Source organism: Lepidochelys kempii, chromosome 9 (genome assembly GCF_965140285.1).
Source record: "Lepidochelys kempii isolate rLepKem1 chromosome 9, rLepKem1.hap1, whole genome shotgun sequence".
Lineage (NCBI taxonomy): Eukaryota > Metazoa > Chordata > Testudines > Cheloniidae > Lepidochelys > Lepidochelys kempii.
In genome coordinates this window covers 11,799,418-11,818,457 of record NC_136388.1, presented here as the reverse complement: position 1 = coordinate 11,818,457, position 19,040 = coordinate 11,799,418, and the positions used below count along the sequence as shown (strand labels likewise).

The 19,040-nt window shown below is 45.6% G+C and overlaps 1 protein-coding gene across 1 annotated transcript in view; it reads left to right on the top strand.

Moving 5' to 3' along the window:
• Window positions 1-19,040, top strand: part of LOC140917150 (mitofusin-1-like) — an 80,758-nt gene that overhangs the window by 11,347 nt on the left and 50,371 nt on the right. The window contains 4 exon segments of the mRNA XM_073359322.2: window positions 2,246-2,349; window positions 2,351-2,391; window positions 5,272-5,393; window positions 6,738-6,873. Of these exon segments, the coding sequence (XP_073215423.1) occupies window positions 2,246-2,349; window positions 2,351-2,391; window positions 5,272-5,393; window positions 6,738-6,873 (403 nt within the window).

Genomic DNA, 19,040 nt, shown 5'->3' with positions numbered 1-19,040 from the left:
TACATGTTTTATTATAGTTCCATTTTAGCTTTCTCTCTAAGATTGCAAGGACTGGGAGTTTGGAAGAGTAGGAGTAGGTGAAATGAAATCTAAACAGCACAAAATTCAGTGATATCTGGATGAAGACTTCTAGTTAGGATATTCAGTTTGTCATTGATACAAGTCCGTTTGAAAGGTGGAAAATAGCAACTTTAAAGGGATTATCGTATTGTCAGCAGGACAGATACGGAACAAATGAAACCAGTATGCTAAGAAAGATGCACAGTGATGTAATTTTTTGAAGATTTGTTTACATTAGTTGTATGGTAATACTAGAGTATAAAACCTGAGGCCTAGTGTACATTAGAAAAGGATTGCTGATATAACTATAACATTCTAGCTATACTGGCAAATCTTCATAGTGTAGATGCAGCGTATACCGGTAAAAGAGTACTTTTGCTGGTATTGCTTATACTATTTTTCCTGAGAAAAAATAAGGTATGCTGGGAAAAGCATTTTTATCCCAGTGTAACTGTGACTGCACTAGAGCTTTTGCTGATATAGAAATGTCACAGGATTTCCCCTACACACACACACGTACATTCCTAACCAACGTCACTGTAGTGAATACGGGTTTCAATCATCTCAGAATTGTAGGAGATAACAAAGCTAAATGTTAGTTATTGAAAATACATGAAGTAAACAATCTTGTGCCACATGAAGTAAATAATTAATGAAGTCATTTTGCTTTTTACTTATTATGATGAAAAAAAATGATTTGTATTACCATGGCACCTAGGAGCTCCAGTTATGGACCAGTAACCCATTGTGCTAGGCACTATACCAACAGAACAAAAAGATGGTCCTTGCCCCAAAGAGTTTACAATCCTTAAGTATTACTCAAGAGACAAGAAGTGGATACAGACAGGCAGACTGGGGAGTACAAGGAATCGATGAGACAATATTGGTCGATAGGATAGGCAATGGTCTCAATGCACCAGTAGGCTTTTGAGTACTGTCTTGCATTTTGCATTATAAATAACACCCCACCATCCCAGACAACATTGTTACAAACACAGTTGCTTGGATTGCATAGTAATTTGGGCTCATTCAAACAAAATGCATTTTAATGCAGCTAAATACAAATGTATACCCCTAGGAACAAGAAATGCAGACTATACCTACAGAATGGGGGACTGTATTTTGGTAGGCAGTGACTGAAAAGGGTTTAGGAATCATAGTGGACAAGCACCTCATCATGAGCTAGTGTGATGCTGTGGCAAAAAGGGCTAATGTGATCACTGGATGTAAAATCAGGGGAGTAATGAGCAGGAAGGAGATTTTACCTCAGCATATGGCATTGGTATGGTCGATAATGGACTACTGCATCCAGTTTTGGTGTCCATATTTTAAAAAGGATGTTGAAAAATTGGAGAGGCTCAAAATAGAAAAGAGCCACAAAAATTATTTGATGGCTGGAAAAAATAACAGTGGGAGATTTAAAGAGCTCAATCAGTTTAATTGATCAAAAAGAAGATTGAGGTGACTTGATTAGTGTATAAGTATCATCCGGGGGAGAAAATACCACGTATGAACAGGACCTTGAATCTAGCAGAGAGAGGCTGCACAAGAACCAATGGCTGGAAGCTGAAGCCAGACATTTATATTAGAAATTAGACATTTTTTTAATAGTGAGGAGGTGATGAATGATTGAAACAAATTACAGAGAGAAATGGTGGATTTGTCATCTTGATATCTTCAGATGCATTTGTGGAAGATGTGCTTTATTCAGACAAGTTATTGGTCTCAGTACAGGGTTAACTGGGTGAAATGTAATGGCCTGTGATATATAGGTGATCATATTAGATCATCTAATTAATGATCTCTTTTTGCCTTAAACTCTATTAATAGTGTTACCAGCTCCCATAATTTCTTCAAGTAAAATGATTTCTTCTGGGGCTGGAGCCAATCTCCTGATGACACCAGAAGGTCCAGCCCTCTCCTGGAGTTCAGTTCTTCCCCAGTCCCCACTTGTCAGGCTCCTGGGGCAGTCAAGAAGATATTTGCGAAGGGCAGCAGGGAGAGGGCGCAACTGACAACATTCTTAAAGGAATGGAGGTGGGAGGGAGCAGAAGAAATCCAATATCTCCAGGACAGGGCAGCTATGTTCTCTCTTTCCACAACCTCCCCCCCCAACCCCCCCCCTTGGCTCCATGTGCAATGGGTCACTCTGCTCTCTCCTTTACTGCCCTCTCCATCTCTGCAGTGTCTGTCCTGGGAAGTGGGGAGGGGATGAAGAACTCCCTGGAGTTATGCACACACTCCAAAGGCCTACGAATAGAGAGAGGAGGATGCTTCTGCAGGCCTTGGGGGGGAGAGGGCAAGGAGAAAGAACCCAAGGTGCTGCATGAGGTGGGGATGAGGTAGAATTTACATGGGGGATTGCATAATTAATTGCTTGGCAGAGGGACTTAGAGGTGGGGAAGAGAGGCAGATTAATTAATCGGAATGTTTCAGAAGAAGCTGGAAGCTTTGCACTGTCAAGCAGGCAGCGAGCGCCAGAATTGCCTGGCTTAATACGTTTGCAAAGGTTGGCAATGCTGTCATATAAACTCAGGGTGGGCTGAGAGGGTTCAAAAAATCAAAAGACAGACCTAAAACAACAATTTTTTAAAAACCACATCTTTTTTTTTTTGGAGTCTGACTGATGAGTGTTGAACTTCTGGGGCTGGCACTACTGCAGTGATGCAGACAACTTATGATCTACAACAGAGGTTCTGAACTGTGGTCCATAGACCACCATTCAGGTGGTCCGCAGATAGTTCCCTCTAAGGTGTGCGCCTGGGCAGCTGAACATGAGAATGAAGGGCCACCTGCCTAATTAGTGGAGCCGCACAGGCGTGGCTCCACTAATTAGGGGCCTGGACCCTGGAGAAGATGCACATGTATGGTGAAGTGGTGGCCTTGGGGGGAATAAGGGTTGGGGGGAGGGGGCAGTGAGGTGAGAAGAGGGGGTGCGGGGAATTTGGGATGTGCAGGGCCAGAGAAAGAGCCGACTTTCCCCAGCCCTAGGGCTGTGGCTGCTGGGGAAAGACAGCCCTCCTTCCCAGCCCCAGGTCCGGGGCTGTCGCAGCAGGGGAGAGAGGGCACATCCATTGTATTAGAAAGGTAAGACTACTGATATTAAAATATGAGATGCGTGCTTTTATTTGTAGAGCAAAAAAAGTTATTTTTTTTATAGAGGGCTCTTATCCAAACCCCTTTATAAGAGTTAGCTAACGGTACAAACAACATTTGGAAAGATCATTCAGTGGTGCCCCAAGACCCTCAGCGATTTGCAAGTGGTCCGCGGGGCCAAAAAAAAGTTTGAGAACCCCGCGTCTAGAATCAAACACCGAGTCTTATTGCAGCATGCAGCGATCGCCCTGGATGTGGTGGTCAGCGGGGGGCTTGGTGTGCAGAGCCATGGCTGGGGGAGGGAGCGAGGTCACTGGAGCTGAGGTAGGGCTGCGGGCTGGGCAAGTCTGTTACCGCCCCAGGGGCCAGCTCGGGTGGCATGGGCCAGACTCTGCTGTGAGAAGGAGGGAGTGATGCAGCCCAGGGGGTGGGAGGGTGAAAGGAGTGTTACGGTGCTAAAACCTCCTCCCCTGGCGGGAGCTAGGTGGAGGGTGGGTCACTAGCCTCCATTTTAAATGAAGAAAGGAGCCTCCATCTCCTTCCGTGACCCTCCGTACAGACGGTGCTGAGGCTTTCTCGGAGGGAGTTTGCCTTCAACAAAGACAGCGACTCCCTTAGGCGTCACTTCCGCTCGTCCTCAGGCCCCCCCTGCCCTCGTTAAAGATGGCGACCCCGGCCTACCGCGGGGGGCACGCTCAGGGCAGAGGAAGCGGAAGTGATGTCCGCCCCCGCCCCCGCGCACGGGGTGAGGAGCAAGGAGGTGCGGTGGGGCGGCCGCAGCGCGCAGCGGTTGCTGGGTAACGGGGGAGCGAGCGAGCCCGGGGCGCTGTAAGTGGGCTGCGGGGAGCAGGTGGTGGTAGGGACACGGGGCACCGCGACCTCCCCTCGTGCCCCGTCCGGCAGTGAGCGGCTCTGGCCAGGCGCCGGGCCCCGTGCGCCTTAGGACACCCGCTCCCGCCAGTCGGTCACTTTCCTGTCCGGGGCGGTGGGAACCCCGCCTTTTTCCGCTCTCCCGGTCCTGGGGTCGGCTGCGTCCGTGGCTCCCTGCCCCGGGCTCGTAGCCTGGTGTAACTCGGGGCTAGCAGCGAGCGGATTATTCGTGTCCCGGCTTGTCCCGCTGTGCATTCCCCCTCCACGGGCAGAGGGGAGAAGCTAGTCACTTACCCTGCTGTTTCTAGTCGTTTTCATCAAGTGGCTGCCCTGCCCTTTGCACAGAGCAGCAAACCCTGCAGAGGGAAGTTTAAGTCTACATAGCTGATGACAAAGCAGGAGAAACGTGAGTTTTAAGATCTGCGAAACCTTTCTTTTTTGTTTTTAAGGTCCTAAAACGTCACTGTTGGTTTTTAAACTTTCTGACAGTGGCCCATTAAAGAGACAAGGTGAGCGAGGTATTATCAGTTATTGGCCCATGAATTTATTTATGTTTTTGAGCATAAGGAAAGAAAGGAGCTGGGGAAACGTCTTGAAGATGTGGCCTGATTTTTTTCAGCTCTTTGCTCGTGCAGCCACGTTGCGGGGGGGAAAAGGGGTACAAGATGTTCTGGCATATATGCATCTAGGAGGCTAGGATTGGTGATGAACTAGTGAATCTTTCACTTGTAGGGTTCTAGCTACAAGGCCTCAGAACAAAGTTAAGGTACCGTATTTAAATGCAGTTCCAGCTAAACCTGTTTCTCGATAATCTGGTCGCTGTGGATGTAACCAAACCAGGTGTTTAAAAAAGTGTGTTCTAGCCAGCAACCTGAAATAATTATTTGTTGAGCTGACTGACTATGCTGTACCAAACCAAATCTAATAACTTCTTTCTGGTATGTATGTAAATAAGCTTTTATGTAAACAAATAAAGTAGATTAATGTATGTATTTCTAAGACAGGAGAGAAGATATTTTAGAAATCACAATTTTCTCTTTCTCTTCGTAATCTGCTATTTCTATTGCTGCTAGATTAGAAAGCCTAAAGAACAGTAAAACCGATTTCAACTAACTTTGAAGTTGGTGTATTTGTTTTTAAAACTTATGTTTCACTTACTTTAATTGAGAGGGAACTAGATGTGTTGTTTCCTACTTGTAATTTCTAGAGAGTGTTTCAGTCATTTGTACATAATTTCTCTTACAGTTGCATAATGGCAGAAACTACTGCCTCTCCCCTGAAGCACTTTGTGCTGGCTAAAAAGACAATTACTGCTATCTTTAACCAACTGCTGGAGTATGTCACTGAAGGAGCAAGTTTTGTTGAAGGTTAGTTTTCATCTTCGGGGCAGGGACCTTGTGTCTTTGTACGTGTATAGAAATAGCACAATGGGTCCCTGATCCTTATTGGGTCTTTGGGTACTATGGTAACACATACATTAATTGTAGTTATACATTCTTCAGTGTCAGAGTCTTAGGATATATACAAGTATTGCAAGGGAAGATGGTGTGGTGCATCAAGTTGGGAAACCTAGAGTTTATTCTCTGCTCAGCTTCATTTGTTGTATAATCTTGGAAATGTCACTTAAACCTACACTTTCAAACTTGGATGCCTAGAGACAGGCACCTAAATAAAAGCTGATTTTCAGAACTGTTAAGCACCTGTGGCTTCCATTGACTTTAATTAAACTACTTGTGCTAGCCAACACTGAGGGTATGTCATCACTGTAGAGTTAATCTGGGTTTTTACTCAAGTATTTCCCCTAACCTTCTGCCTGTTCCCACATACGAACTTCTGAGCAGAGTTTGGTGATGTTTGCCGTCTGGGATAGCTGGTTCTTCTAGGGCTGTAGGCAAAAGCCGGAGTAAGGCTTTCACTCGGGCTGGTATCCAGTCAGTTGGCAGTGAGTATGCATGCTAAACCACTTAAAGTGCTGATAATACAGCACTGGAAGACTGGTTTCCCCCCTTATGCCCAGAAAGAGAAGCAAGTTCTTCCACAATTCACTGGGAAAGAATCCTTGCACAGATCAACCTGCTGCAGCACAAAGAACTATGGGATATGCCCCCCGAAAGTCCTAGCAACACATAGGAGTGCGTGTAGCACCAGTATGGACCCAGTAACTCAAGGGTGGCTACTGATAACTGGGCTAGGCTATCCTCGGTGCCAAACACCCAAGTTAACTCTGCAGTGAAGACCTGCTCCAAAATAAATAGTGTTTATGGGATGGGGTTGATTCCTCCTCTTTCTCTGCCCTGCCCACCCCCCGAAGGAGAGGGGATCACAAGGAATGGTCAAAAAAGCAGGAGACAAGTGATACCAATGACTTAGCAAATTTAGTCCAGTGTGTTGCTGTGACTTATTCCAGTTTCTAAATTCTTATGTTTTAGAAAAGAGAGATGCTGCAGGTGTATGACATGCAATTAGCAACTTTGTGTTTCACTAGTGTGACTCAATGTTAAATAAAAAGGAGTACTTGTGGCACCTTAGAGACTAACCAATTTATTTGAGCATGTTAAATGTTAGTGTTAAATGACAATGACTAATATCAGAGATTGTAGATAGCTCTTTGATGGCATATATTAAATAACATAGTGTTGATCCATAGCTAATGCCTTAGAACATAAATTGTTCTCATGATTCCTTTTGTAATAATCTTTTCTTATGTATAGCAACATACAGGAACCCAGAACTTGAATATGTAGCAACTAAAGAAGAACTGGTGAAAATACAGGCATATAAAAACAAATTGGCAGACATCGGTGAGGTGCTTTCACGGAGACACATGAAAGTTGCATTTTTTGGCAGGTAATGAACTTAATTACCAAAATAAATTGGATTTTCTATTTCAAGATTTAGTGTTTATCTCTTCAAGTTATATGCGCTTGGATTTTGCATAACCCCTTGTAATGATTTGTTCCCAATATAATCACAGAAATGTAAGACTGGAAGGAACCTTGATAGGTCGTCTAGTGAGTCCCCTGCACTGAGGCAGGACAAAGTAATATCTAGATCATCCCTGACAGCTGTTTGTCGAACTTACTCTTAAAAACCTCAAGTGACACAGATTCCACAACCTCCCTAGGTAATTTTGTTCCACTGCTTAACTACCTTTACAGTTAGGAATTTTTTCTCCTGATGTCTAACCTAAATCTCTTTATTGCAAGTTAAGCCCATTACTTCTTGTCCTGTCCTTATTGGTTAAGGAGAACAATTTATCACTCTCTCTTTTTATAACCATCTTTTACATACTGGAAGACTGTTGTCATGTCCCCTGCTCCTCCTTCTCTTCTCCAGGTTAAACTGGTTTTGTTTTTTCTATCCTTCCTTGTAGATCATGTTTTCTAGACTTTAATAATTTTTACTGCTGTTCTCTGGACTTCCTCCTGTTTGTTCATGTCTTTCCTGAAGTGTGGAGCCCAGAACTGGATACAGTGTTCCAGTTGAGGCCTTCTAAGTGCTAAGTAGAATGAAAGAATTACTTCTCATGTCTTGCTCATAACAATCCTGCTGACACATTCCAAAATGATGTTTGCTTTTTTGGTCATAGTGTAATATTATTGACTCATTTAGTTTGTGATCCAGTATAACCCTAGATCGTTTTCTTCAGTACTACTTCCTAGGCATTCATTTTTCATTTTGTATTTGTGCAATTGATTGTTCCTTCCTAAGTGTAGCACTTTGCATTTGTCCTTATTTAATTACATCCCATTTCTCCACTTTGTTACGAATTCTGATCCTGTCCTCCACAGCACTTGTAACCTCTCTAAGCTTGATATTGTCTGCAGATTTTATAAATGTACTCCTATGCTGTTATCCAAATAATTTTATGACGATGTTGAATAGAACCGGACTCAGGACAGATCCTTTTGAGATCTCACTTGATATGCCTTTTCAGCTTGACTGTGAACCATTGATAACTACTCTGAGTATAGTTTTCCAGCCAGTTGTGCACCCACCTTAGAGTAGTTCCTCTAGGCCAGGGGGGTCTCTCAACAAATTTTTTGGTGGCCTCATAGTGCGGCCACCAACTCTTGCTGGTGGCCGCTCTGACCATTTTTCCTAAAATACTTAATAAACTTTAGGAAAAACAAATAAATATGCGCATATATATATATATATATATATATATATATGTCCAAATCCTTGTAATTTATTTATGTAGGGTTTTTTTCAGACTCAGTAATTTATAGTTGTCTTTATTCTTTACAGGAGCTAAACAGACTAGAAACACAAAAAGGCACTTTGCATGTTCTTGTATTTTTTTGTTTCTTTTTCTTTTTTCAGTTGCGCTTCCCCACCCCACCCCTGCAAGACTTGCCAGCTAGTAAGTCTTCTGCTGTGAAAAGTGATATTTGTATGTTTGTTAATATCACTTCTCACAGCAGACTTACTCGGCCTCAGCAAGCCCTGGGACAAATTAAGCCCTGGATGGGGAGGTGGGCAGGGAGGCAGTGGGGCCCAGGTACGATGGCAGGGGTAGCAAGTCTGGGTCCGGATCCTGGAACCAGAGCCTGCCAGCCCAAAGCCCTGTGGCCGAAGCCTGCCTGCCTGCCTCCCCTACCCCTGGGAAAGTGGGGAATTCACTAGTTGCCTGCACCTCAAGTGTGTGTGTGTCTGGAGGGAGGCAGGGCCCAGCCACTGCTGGCAGCCCAGCGAGAGGGGCCGCTGCTTTGCGTCCTGGCTCCCCTCCCCCGCAATCACAGCCCAGTGGCTGTGGCTGCGGCTACAAGAAAAGGCCATGGTGGCCACATTTGAGAAACACTGTTCTGGGCTATATTGTTTGATACTGTTTCACGTGACCATTCCATAAACAAAGGACTTACTAAGGTTGAGATACATCACATCTACTGCTTTCCCCCAACCACAAGGCTTGTTACCCTGTTAAGGCAGGATATTCAGTTGGTTTGATATTTGTTCTTGACAAATCCTTGTTGACTGTTACTTAACATCTTCTAGGTGCTTACAAATTAATTATTTAATTAGTTGCTCCATTATCTTTCTGGGTTCCAAAGTTAAGTTGACTGTCTATAATTCTCTGGGCAGTCCTTAGTCCCCTTTTTATAGATAGGTACTATGTTTGCCCTACCCTGTCCTGTCCTCCAGGTTCTCTCCTGTCCTCCATGAGTTCTCAAAGATAATTGCTAATGGCTCAGAGATCTTAGCCAGTTCCTTAAGTGTTCTACAATGTATTTCGTCAGGTCCTGCCAATTTGAAGATCTCTAACTTGTCTAAGGCCATGTCTACACTAGACACCTTACAGAGGCATAGCTCCTGTTGACATAATTAAACCACCCCCATCGAGCGGCGTAGCAATATTGTCGGGAATGAGTCTGCTGCCGGCACAGAGCTATCTATACCGACACTTCTGGTAGTGTCACGTATGTTGCTTAGAGGGGTGGGGGTGGGGGTTTAACACCCCTGAGTGACATAAGTTATACCAACAAAAGTGCTAGTGTATACATAGCCTAAGTAATTCTTAACTTGTTGTTTCACTATTATAGCCTCAGATCCTATTCCATTTCCACTGATAGTCACTATGTGAGTAGTCTGATCAGTTCTAACCTTCTTGGTGAAGACTAAAACAAAAAAGGCATTTAACATAGGCATTAATGTAATATAATTACACACTTGTCTATTCACTGTTGCATCTTCCTTTGATTCCATCCTACTCTATAACTGCAGCTTAATTATGTACATAATGTCACATGCTTTCCACTGGCAAAATTCAATGGAATGATTAATTATTTCCGTGAAACTTTTCATAGTGTGATTCTTCTGTGTAGCGCCATTGTTTAACTGAAGAGTATCTTTGAGATTGCCACCATCCTCTTCCCACAGTTCTGCTTTAACTTCGTGGTGTTCTTGTTTGTTTAATTTCCTCACACTTTTAAGGATTCTAGTTTGTGTTGAATGTTGATGACCCCGAAAAACAAAGAAAAGTTTGATTGCCTGTGTTTCCATACATAAGCAACTGAGAGAAATCAGCAGAAAATGGGGGGATATCTTGAAAATAAAGTTTCAAGATTGTGGAAAGACTAACTAGTGTGAAGTTAGTCATGATTATTTGTTACAACACTATATGCTATGTGATTTACAAACAAGTATGAATATTTGGGATCATGTGAAATTCATAGTTAACTCTCACTTAATTTGGAAGAATGCTGGTTACAAATCTTGGTTGCAGAACGTCTTCCCCATTTAGGTAACATTCCCAAAATATTGGAAGAAAATGCTCTTTTAGTACTCTTCTTCTGTTCTAAAAATAACATTTTCAAGTGTTGGGAAATAATAATAATGAGCAGTTAGTGATCATCTGAGTTTTACTTTTTTAATACATACTGCAGTAGGCAGGTAACTGCAACAACAGACTCTGTACGTATTGATTTGAAATAGTTCAATTCCTCAGCTTAACATACTGAGGAAAATATTAAACATTTTAAGGGATACTTTCAGGTATTTAAGTACAAATGTTGGTTATGTTAGTAGGGATTGGGGGTGGGTTTGAAAAACTTAATATTAATAGAAAACTTGTAATGACTTTAAAAAAAAAAACTTTCACTGAAAATTTTATTTGGATTGAAGCATTCCCATTCAATGTTAGTAAGCCAAATTTTGCAACTTCATGTCAGTGCATGACTACTAGAAACTGGATTTGAGCGGATATGAAGATGAAGTTCATAAGACTTATTTTCACTGTATGCTGTGAGTGAAATGTAGAACAGTAAGTCACTATAAATGGTGAAGAGCAAGCTTAAGGTCCTGATCCCTGCAGATGCTTAGCTTTGTTTATATGAGTAGTTCTTATGAAGCACATGGGATTTACTCATGGGTAAAGTGAAGTATATGTGTAAGACTTTCTGAAATTCAGTCTTATCTGCATTTGGAATACTTAACTGACTAGGTAGAAAAAAATAGCTTTTTCAAAGTATTGAAATTTCACAGAATTACAACTTGAAGAAACCTATAGGTATGGTGCCTGACAGAAAGTTGCCATTGCAAAGGGCTGAAGGGGTTACGGCATGGGGAGCGACAAGCTGGTGAAAATTCGACTTTAGTGCTGTATTTTGAATGAATTATGTTGGCAAATAGGCGTGTTCTAATAAATTTTCAGACTACTGTCTATTGAGTGTTAAACCACTCTTTAAGGTATGATAGCTAAAAGAAACTGATTATCATGAGTGTCTACACAGGATTCCTTCTGTTGCTTAATAGTTAAGCCCCAATTCCTTATGAGTGATGAGTGGAAGGCTAGCGTAAAGTAGGACATAGCTGAGAATGCGTTTTGAATCCCTTTAGTATACTGAGTTAACAAACAGACCTGTTAGCCAAGTTTACTAAGGGCTTGGCTACACTCTACATTTTATAGTGCTCTAATTTGGTGGCTCAAGGGGGTGAAAAATCACCCCAAGCGCAGCAAATCAGAGCGCTTTAAAGCGCTAGTGTAAACAGGCTCAGAGCGCTTGAAGCTAATCCCCTCGTGGAGGTGGATTACCAGGAGCGCTGGGAGCGAGCTCTCCCAGCGCTCGCGCGCAACCATACTCACACTTCAAAGCGCTGCTATGGGAGCGCTCCTCTGACAGCGCTTTGAAGTTTCTAGTGTAGCCAGGCCCTAAATGTCTGTGTTACGTCTTTCATCCAAAATAGGATTAGAGCTAAATTCCGTCATCTAACAAAGAGGAATTTTGTATTAAAATAAACTGAGATTACTGTTAGAGAAATGCATTTTACAATTTAAAAAAGAAAAGACAAGTTAGATCTTCCACATTTTATTGTGGAAGCCATCCTCCAGTTGAGAAGGTTATCTGAATGCATCCAATGAAGTGAGCTGTAGCTCATGAAAGCTTATGCTCAAATAAATTTGTTAGTCTCTAAGGTGCCACAAGTACTCCTTTTCTTTTTGCGAATACAGACTAACACGGCTGTTACTCTGAAACCTTACCTTAAAGAGATCTGAGTGGTCATATTTGACTGAGAGACTTTACCTTGGAATGAAAATAATTTTTGAAAAGTAGCTGAATTTATTATTATTGTCAATTTATTTTTATTAGGGTAGTGCCTAGACGTCTGTCAGGATTAGGGTGCCATTGTGATAGGCACACAACAAACACAGAGTAAAAGGTGGTCTCTGTCTTGAAGTCTAGGGCCAGGATTACACTAAAACTTTTGCTGGTATAGTAATGTTGGTTAAGGTTGTGACTTTTTGTGTGTGAGAGGGGTGGGTGTCTTTTTTTTTTTCCTGACAAAAGTCCTATTGTAGATTCAGTTATACCAAAATATAAGTACTTTTGCCAATGTGGTTTATTTTGCGGGCCACACCAGTATATGCAGTATACTGTCACACACCAGTATACTGTCAAAAGGGCTTTTTTGTTGGTATAAGCTATATCTACACTAGGATGGTTTGCCAGTTGTTACGAACTATTCCAGTTAGGACACGTACGGTTCGTTTCTAGGCTGAGGCAACCAAATGAAGACAGACTGCAGAGTGTCTCAAAGTTTGTAGGTTTATTACGCTCGGGCATGGTACTGCTCCGTTAAACAGAACGGGACCCCGATTACAGGTTACACAAAGATTATATACTGTTGGCAAAACATCCTGCCTGTGTGCCTCGGGGAGACTAAACCAATAAACGGGGCTTCTCCTTACCTATCACCAATCCCCTGCAGCCACGTTCCCCCTGCAAAAACGCTGAAGCGGCAACTATTTCATGCATGTTGTCTGGTTCCTGTCTCCTTTGTTTCCCTTATCTTGAAACTGTCCAGCTGTCCACCTTGGTATGTGATGTGCTCGCTTCTAGTTAGTGGCCAACAGGAAACCCAAAATGGAGTCACATGTGCTAACTAAGTTGATTTCCCCTAACAGTCCCTTCTTTTCTTATGTACGTCAGTAAACTATACCGGGGCAGAATAACCTCGATGCAAGATTAAAATTTGCCGGCAGCACATACTACAGCATTGTAGGCATACAAAGAATAATACAAAAACAGAAACAGCCGTAAGAATGAGGTACAAAATACGCCTTCCCCAAGCCCCCAAGTCTGGAAGCCAGGAGGTGAGCCGGCTCCAGGCTCATGGAATCTGGTTCTGGTTTCGGCAAGGGTGACACAATGAAGCGAGGTGACCTGCTGCATAAGGGTGTGGATATCGGTTTCCACCCTGCAGTGTTGATTCACAAAGACACAAAAGCTTGAGTTAACAAGAGCACAAACTGCCTTCCCCCCCCCCCCCCCATTTGCAAGGAGATAATCCAAGGCTAAGCGGTTCTGCCGTGTGGTCTGAGATAACTGAGTCACCTCGATTTGAAGGGTAGATAAAGCGTTTGCTGTGGCATTTGCCATTAATTCTAAGGCTACAGAAATATTAACTATAGCCTTTTCTAATTCACTCACCCCCACCCAGGGCAAAAACCAACGAACAAAGGAGTGAAAGCCTGTAGGCCGTTCAGAGAGAGGGTTTAATGGGACATTTCGTCGGTTCCTCCATACCAGGTTCTGAATTTCCCCGTGGGCCAGGGTCTGGTGTACTGCAACAGCGGGTACTATGGCTCCTAAGGTGCATGTACCACACCAACCTGCTGGGAGGACCTTATAAGCCGTGTGGTTGCACAACCAGAACCAGCCTGATCCCTCAGGGACTGGCCACGGCGCCCTGGAATACTTGAGTGAACTTGCCGCGCTAGAGCTAATGTGGGTGGTATCATTGCACCCTACACAGTTACCCACAAAAACGGTATTTTTGAAATTTTTACGTCATGACACACACAAAGCATAACTACCCTGGGCCACCATATCAATAGACCAAGTTTGGATTGTAACATTCCAGATAAATGGAGCGTTTGTCCATAATCCGGCCTGGAGGGTTCGGTTGAGCGGGATAGGCACCCCTACCAATGGGATTCCCTGACCTATGTAGGTGGGGGTATGACTACAGACCCAACACTGCGTTCGGTTAACCCCCGGTGCTATAGCATGGGTTAAATCCAGGAAGCTGTTGCCTTCCCATCCGTGTACCAAACTCGGGAATAGAGAGGGGATTCCACAGGCCACCCATACCAGTATTTGCATCTTCCCGTATACCACGCAAAAAACAGGACAACAAATATAAGTCCAGGTAACAAGAAAACAAGGAGTCCTGATGGAGTCTCGAGATCCCAATAGTTGGGGAGTTCAGCCCAGGGACTGCCAGTGGTGTTCATTCCCAGGGCAGCTCGTCGGGCCCAGGCGCGGGTCCCTGCTCCAACTTAGCGTAGCTCTGATGGATCCAGGAACTTCTACCTGCAACTTTTAAAGCAGAATAAGTACATAACAGAACCTGGTACGGCCCCCTCCCATCGGGGTTCCAAGGGGTCTGTATGGGGGAATTTTTTTACCACCACCTAATCCCCTGGTTTGAAGGGATGAACCTATAACCCCAATGGCGCGGTTTGAAACAATTGAGCCGCAGACTGGTTGTTACTGAGCTCTATTTGTAATCTGGCTACATACCTGGCCAAGGTCTCATCTCCATCCAAGAGGCTAGTGTGAGCGGGAACATAGGTTCCCGGAATCAAAGTCGGCCTCCCAAACAATACCTCGAATGGGGACAAGCCCAGGGGCATGCGTGGGGCCCACCTTATGTGCCACAGGACTATGGGCAAAACCTCTGGCCACTTCAGTCCAGTCTCTTTGCAAAACTTTACTACCATCGTCTTCATGCGCTCCACCAGCCCTGCCAACTGGGGGTGGTAAGGGGTGTGGAGTTGTTGCGCAATCCCCAGGCACCGGTACAGCTCCTCTAAAATCTTTGCAGTGAAGTGTGATCCTTGGTCCGAGTCGATGACTTCAGGGACTCCAAATCTGGGCACAATGTCTTTCAGCAGAAATTTTAGCACAGATCTGGCATCTGCTTTTCTGGTTGGTATTGCTTCGGGCCATCCGGAAAGTTGATCTCCTATTAAAAGGAGGTGGCGAAACCCCGAGCTTTTAGGCATTTCTGCATAGTCTATCTGTAATTGCTGAAATGGGAAGTTAGCCCAAGGTCTCCCCTGCCCTAGTGTTGGCATTGAGCTGAGACCGAGCAGAGAAGGCCAGGCAAGTAGAGCAGGAGCCAAGAACTTGCTTCACCACCGGATAGACATGAGGAGCTGCCCAACCTTTAAGAATAGCAGCTGCAGTGGCCTGAATGCCGGCATGACCCAAAGAATGAAAATAGTGGGTGGCCGAGAGCAGATAGCAACGGGGGAGAATACGTTTGTTCCCGATTCGCCAAACCTTATCGACGCTTTCAGAGCCTTCCCAACGTTTCCAGTCCTGGAGCTCGTCAGGCGGCACATCAGCATACAAGTGTGTCCAGTCCGTCGGCGGGAAGGACGTATCCAGAAGAAGAGTTGCTGACACCGGGAGGGGCTGAAGGGCAGCAGTCTTTGCAGCCGCATCAGCCAAGGCATTACCTTGAGAGACAGGATTCTCAGACTGCTGGTGAGCATAACAGTGGACAACAGCCAGTTCGAGAGGACCTTGAATGGCTCCCAACAGTGCAGAGATTAAAGGGCCATTTGCAATCTTAGTGCCTTAGAAACCCTCGCTGTTTCCAGAGCTGGCCCGTAGCATGGCAAATCCTGAAGACATATCTAGAGTCTGTATAAACAGTAACAGATTTCCCAACAGACAACAAGCAAGCCCTAGTAAGAGCGTGCAATTCCGCACCCTGAGCACTAAAGGAAGGTGGAAGGGGGGCTGCTTCTACAACAGTTGTCTGAGTAGTGACGGAATAGCCGGATACCCGCTTGGCCTCCAAATAGGAGGAGCCATCGGTAAAAAGGGACAGGTCCAGGTTTTTCAGAGGGAGGTCGCGTAAATCCAGGCGAGGCTTACCGCTGTCAGCAATGACGTCCATACATACATGGTGAGGCGTGCCATCCTCCAGGAGGGGTGTCAGTGTAGCAGGGTTGAGGACATTGCAGCGGCAAAGGGTGATGATGTCAGCGGCCAGCAGAATCTGCTTATATTTGTGTGCCCACTGCGGAGTCATCGCCTGCATTGTATGCTGTTTTAAGAGAACCTCAACCTTGTGGGAGACCCAGTCAAAGGATGCTAGAGAACAATAGGGCGTGACCGTTCCACCATAAGGGTGCAGCGGCAATGGACTACACACAGGAGACTGATCCCTGAATGACAGGGTCTAACTGTACCGAATAGTAAGCTATGGGGCGTGGGCGATCCCCTAGGTACTGCAATAGGACACTGCTGGCCACTCCCCGCTGCTCGTGACTGAAGAGAAAAAATGGTTTACTGTAATCCTGGAGTCCCAAGGCGGGTGCAGAGATCACGGCTTTCTTTGTGGACGCAAAAGCGGCTTCCATCTCCGGGGTCCAGAGAACAGGATCAGGGTTAGAAGTTGTGGTGGCCTGGACTAACTGTTTCACCAATTCCCCGAAGGCCACTATCCAGGGTTGGCAGAACCCTGCAGCCCCCAGGAAAGCCCGCAACTGCTTTTTTGTAGTCGGGCACGGGTAATCCTGGATTGCCTGCACCCTATCAGGGGAGAGTAAACGCTCTCCAGGCCGAATCACAAAACCTAAATAGATCACCTGGGTTCGGCACAGCTGCAGCTTGGATGGACATGCACGGTGGCCCTTATTAACTAATGCAGTAAGCAGAGTAACAGAATCAGCTAAACATGCATTATAGTTAGAGCTAGGAATCAACAAATCATCCACATATATTGGACTAGAACAGAGGAGCTGGGCAAAACAGTGGGGGAGCCTGAGAACCCTTGGGGAAGGTGCGTCCAGGTTAGCTGCTGACCCCCCCCAAGTGAACGCAAACAGATATTGTGAGTTGGGGTGCAAAGGAATACTGAAAAATGCAACACACAAGTCTACAACCGTGAAACAAGTAGCCGACTGGGGAATCCGTGTCAGGATAGTACTCAGATCAGGGACCACTGGGTGGGGGGTTATGACATAACTATTTATTGCACGCAGATCTTGAATGAAGCGATAAACTGGGCGCCCATCCGGGCCCGGTTTTGGCTTTTTCACGGGAAGGATAGGAGTATTACAAGGAGAACTGCACGGAACCAAGACCTCCTGGGTTAAGTAGCTAGAGATAAGAAAGGAAATACCTTCCTCCGCCTCCTTCGGCAAGGGAGGATATTGTTTTACAGAGGGAGGCGGCCCATCCCTCACCTGCAGACTGACTGGAGTGGCTGATTTAAGGAGGCCTACATCGGTGGAACTCATGCTCCACAAATTGGGTGAAACGCTGGACAATTCTGTGGGGAGATGGGGAATTGGGGTAACCGACGCCATAAGAGAAGCAACCGCCGAGTCCGGGACGGACATGCGAACCCCCTTGGGGGCACAATATATGTGGGCTCCCAGCTTGCTAAGCACGTTCTGCCCAAGAAAGTTTAGCGGGGCCTTCTGGCATAACAACAAATCTATATGACAACTTTAAAGAACCCAGCTCCACAGGGATGGGGCAGGATAGGGGAGCCGGGCATGGCTTGCCCTCAATACCCTGCACCCAGACCTAGATATTAGAAAGAGAGCCCGGAACAAAAGTTAAAGTGGAAAGGGTGGCTCCGATATCCACCAAAAAGGGCACAGACCGTTCCCCGATTTTCAAGCAAATTTGCGACTGCAATCCAAGATCCCATTCCAACTCTCCCACGGCTCCCAAAATCTCCGCCTCTAGTCACTGGGGATTGGCAAAGTCCTGGGGAGCGTTAGGGGGAAAGGAGGAACCGGTCTCCAGCTGATCCTGCCAAGGAGCCCCTCGTGGAAGCAGGGGGCATTCCCTCTTCCAGTGCCCCGGTAGCTTACAATAATTACAGTTCCCGTTCCTTGTTCCACCCCAGCCTCCTCCCCATCCTGTCCCACATCCGCATCCCCTCCCCCTTGTATTCCCGTGTCCCTGCCAGTGCTGATTCCCCAAGGGAACCTGCAATGCGGCTGCCAACGTACTTCCTCCTTCTTTTGCTTACGTTTTTCCTTCGCTTTCTTCCCTACCATAAAACACAAAAGTGGCCATGCGAACTACTTCGCTTAGGGGTTTCCCTGGCCAGTCGGGAACATGTTTAGTTAAATACTTCTTTATGTCCGGTGCCGCTTGATCGACAAAGTAAGAGACCATCGTCGTGCGGCTAACCTGAGCTTCTGGCTCCACCCCCCCCGCCATACATTCTAACCCGCTTAAACAAGTGGGCCAAAAATGCAGACAGATACTTGTTTAGGTCTTGCTGGCACTCTCTAATTTTTGACCAATTTGCCGTCTTACTACCTGCCCTACGGATGCTCTCCAGGAGCCCTTCCCGGGCAGCTGAGAGGCTGGCCTGGCCACTGAGGTCGTTAGGATTCCAACCTGGATCGGCTTCGGGCCAAGAGGTGCAATTCTCAGCGTCCCCCGCCCAACGCCGATTAGCGTCTAGAATAGAATACCTCTCGTCAGGGGTAAATAGGGTTTGAAAAATAGCCTGGACGTCTGCCCAGTTAGGGTTAAATGCCATAAAGACTGAACGGATAGTCTGTAGGACTCTTTCCAGATCGTCACGCAACCTCAGCATCTGTGACTGCCAGGTTACCAGGTCCCCAGGGCCAAAAGGGCGATGGACCGTGACCATAGTGACACGGTCATTGCTTGTTGCAACGGGCTGTTGTATCAGGGGCGCTTGAAGCACTACAGGGGGTAGGGTTAGAGACGGGTATAGAGGGGCAACAGGAGGAGGAGTAGGGGGAGGAGACTGAGGAGGGAAAGCAGCATAGGGCGGAGCGGAACCCGCAAGCGGCATGCAAACCTTAGATCTGGTACCAGAGCCCAAAGTCGAGGGGCGCCCCTTATCTCGGGCGTATGCCCAATTATCCCATACATACCAATAATCCATTTGAGCTGAATGCTTGTCTTCCAGCTGTTGTCTAAGGCAGGTTAATTCATCCTGTCCAAAAGTTTCATCGGGTGGCCATCCAAAGGGCGTCTGAATAGTCAGCGCTG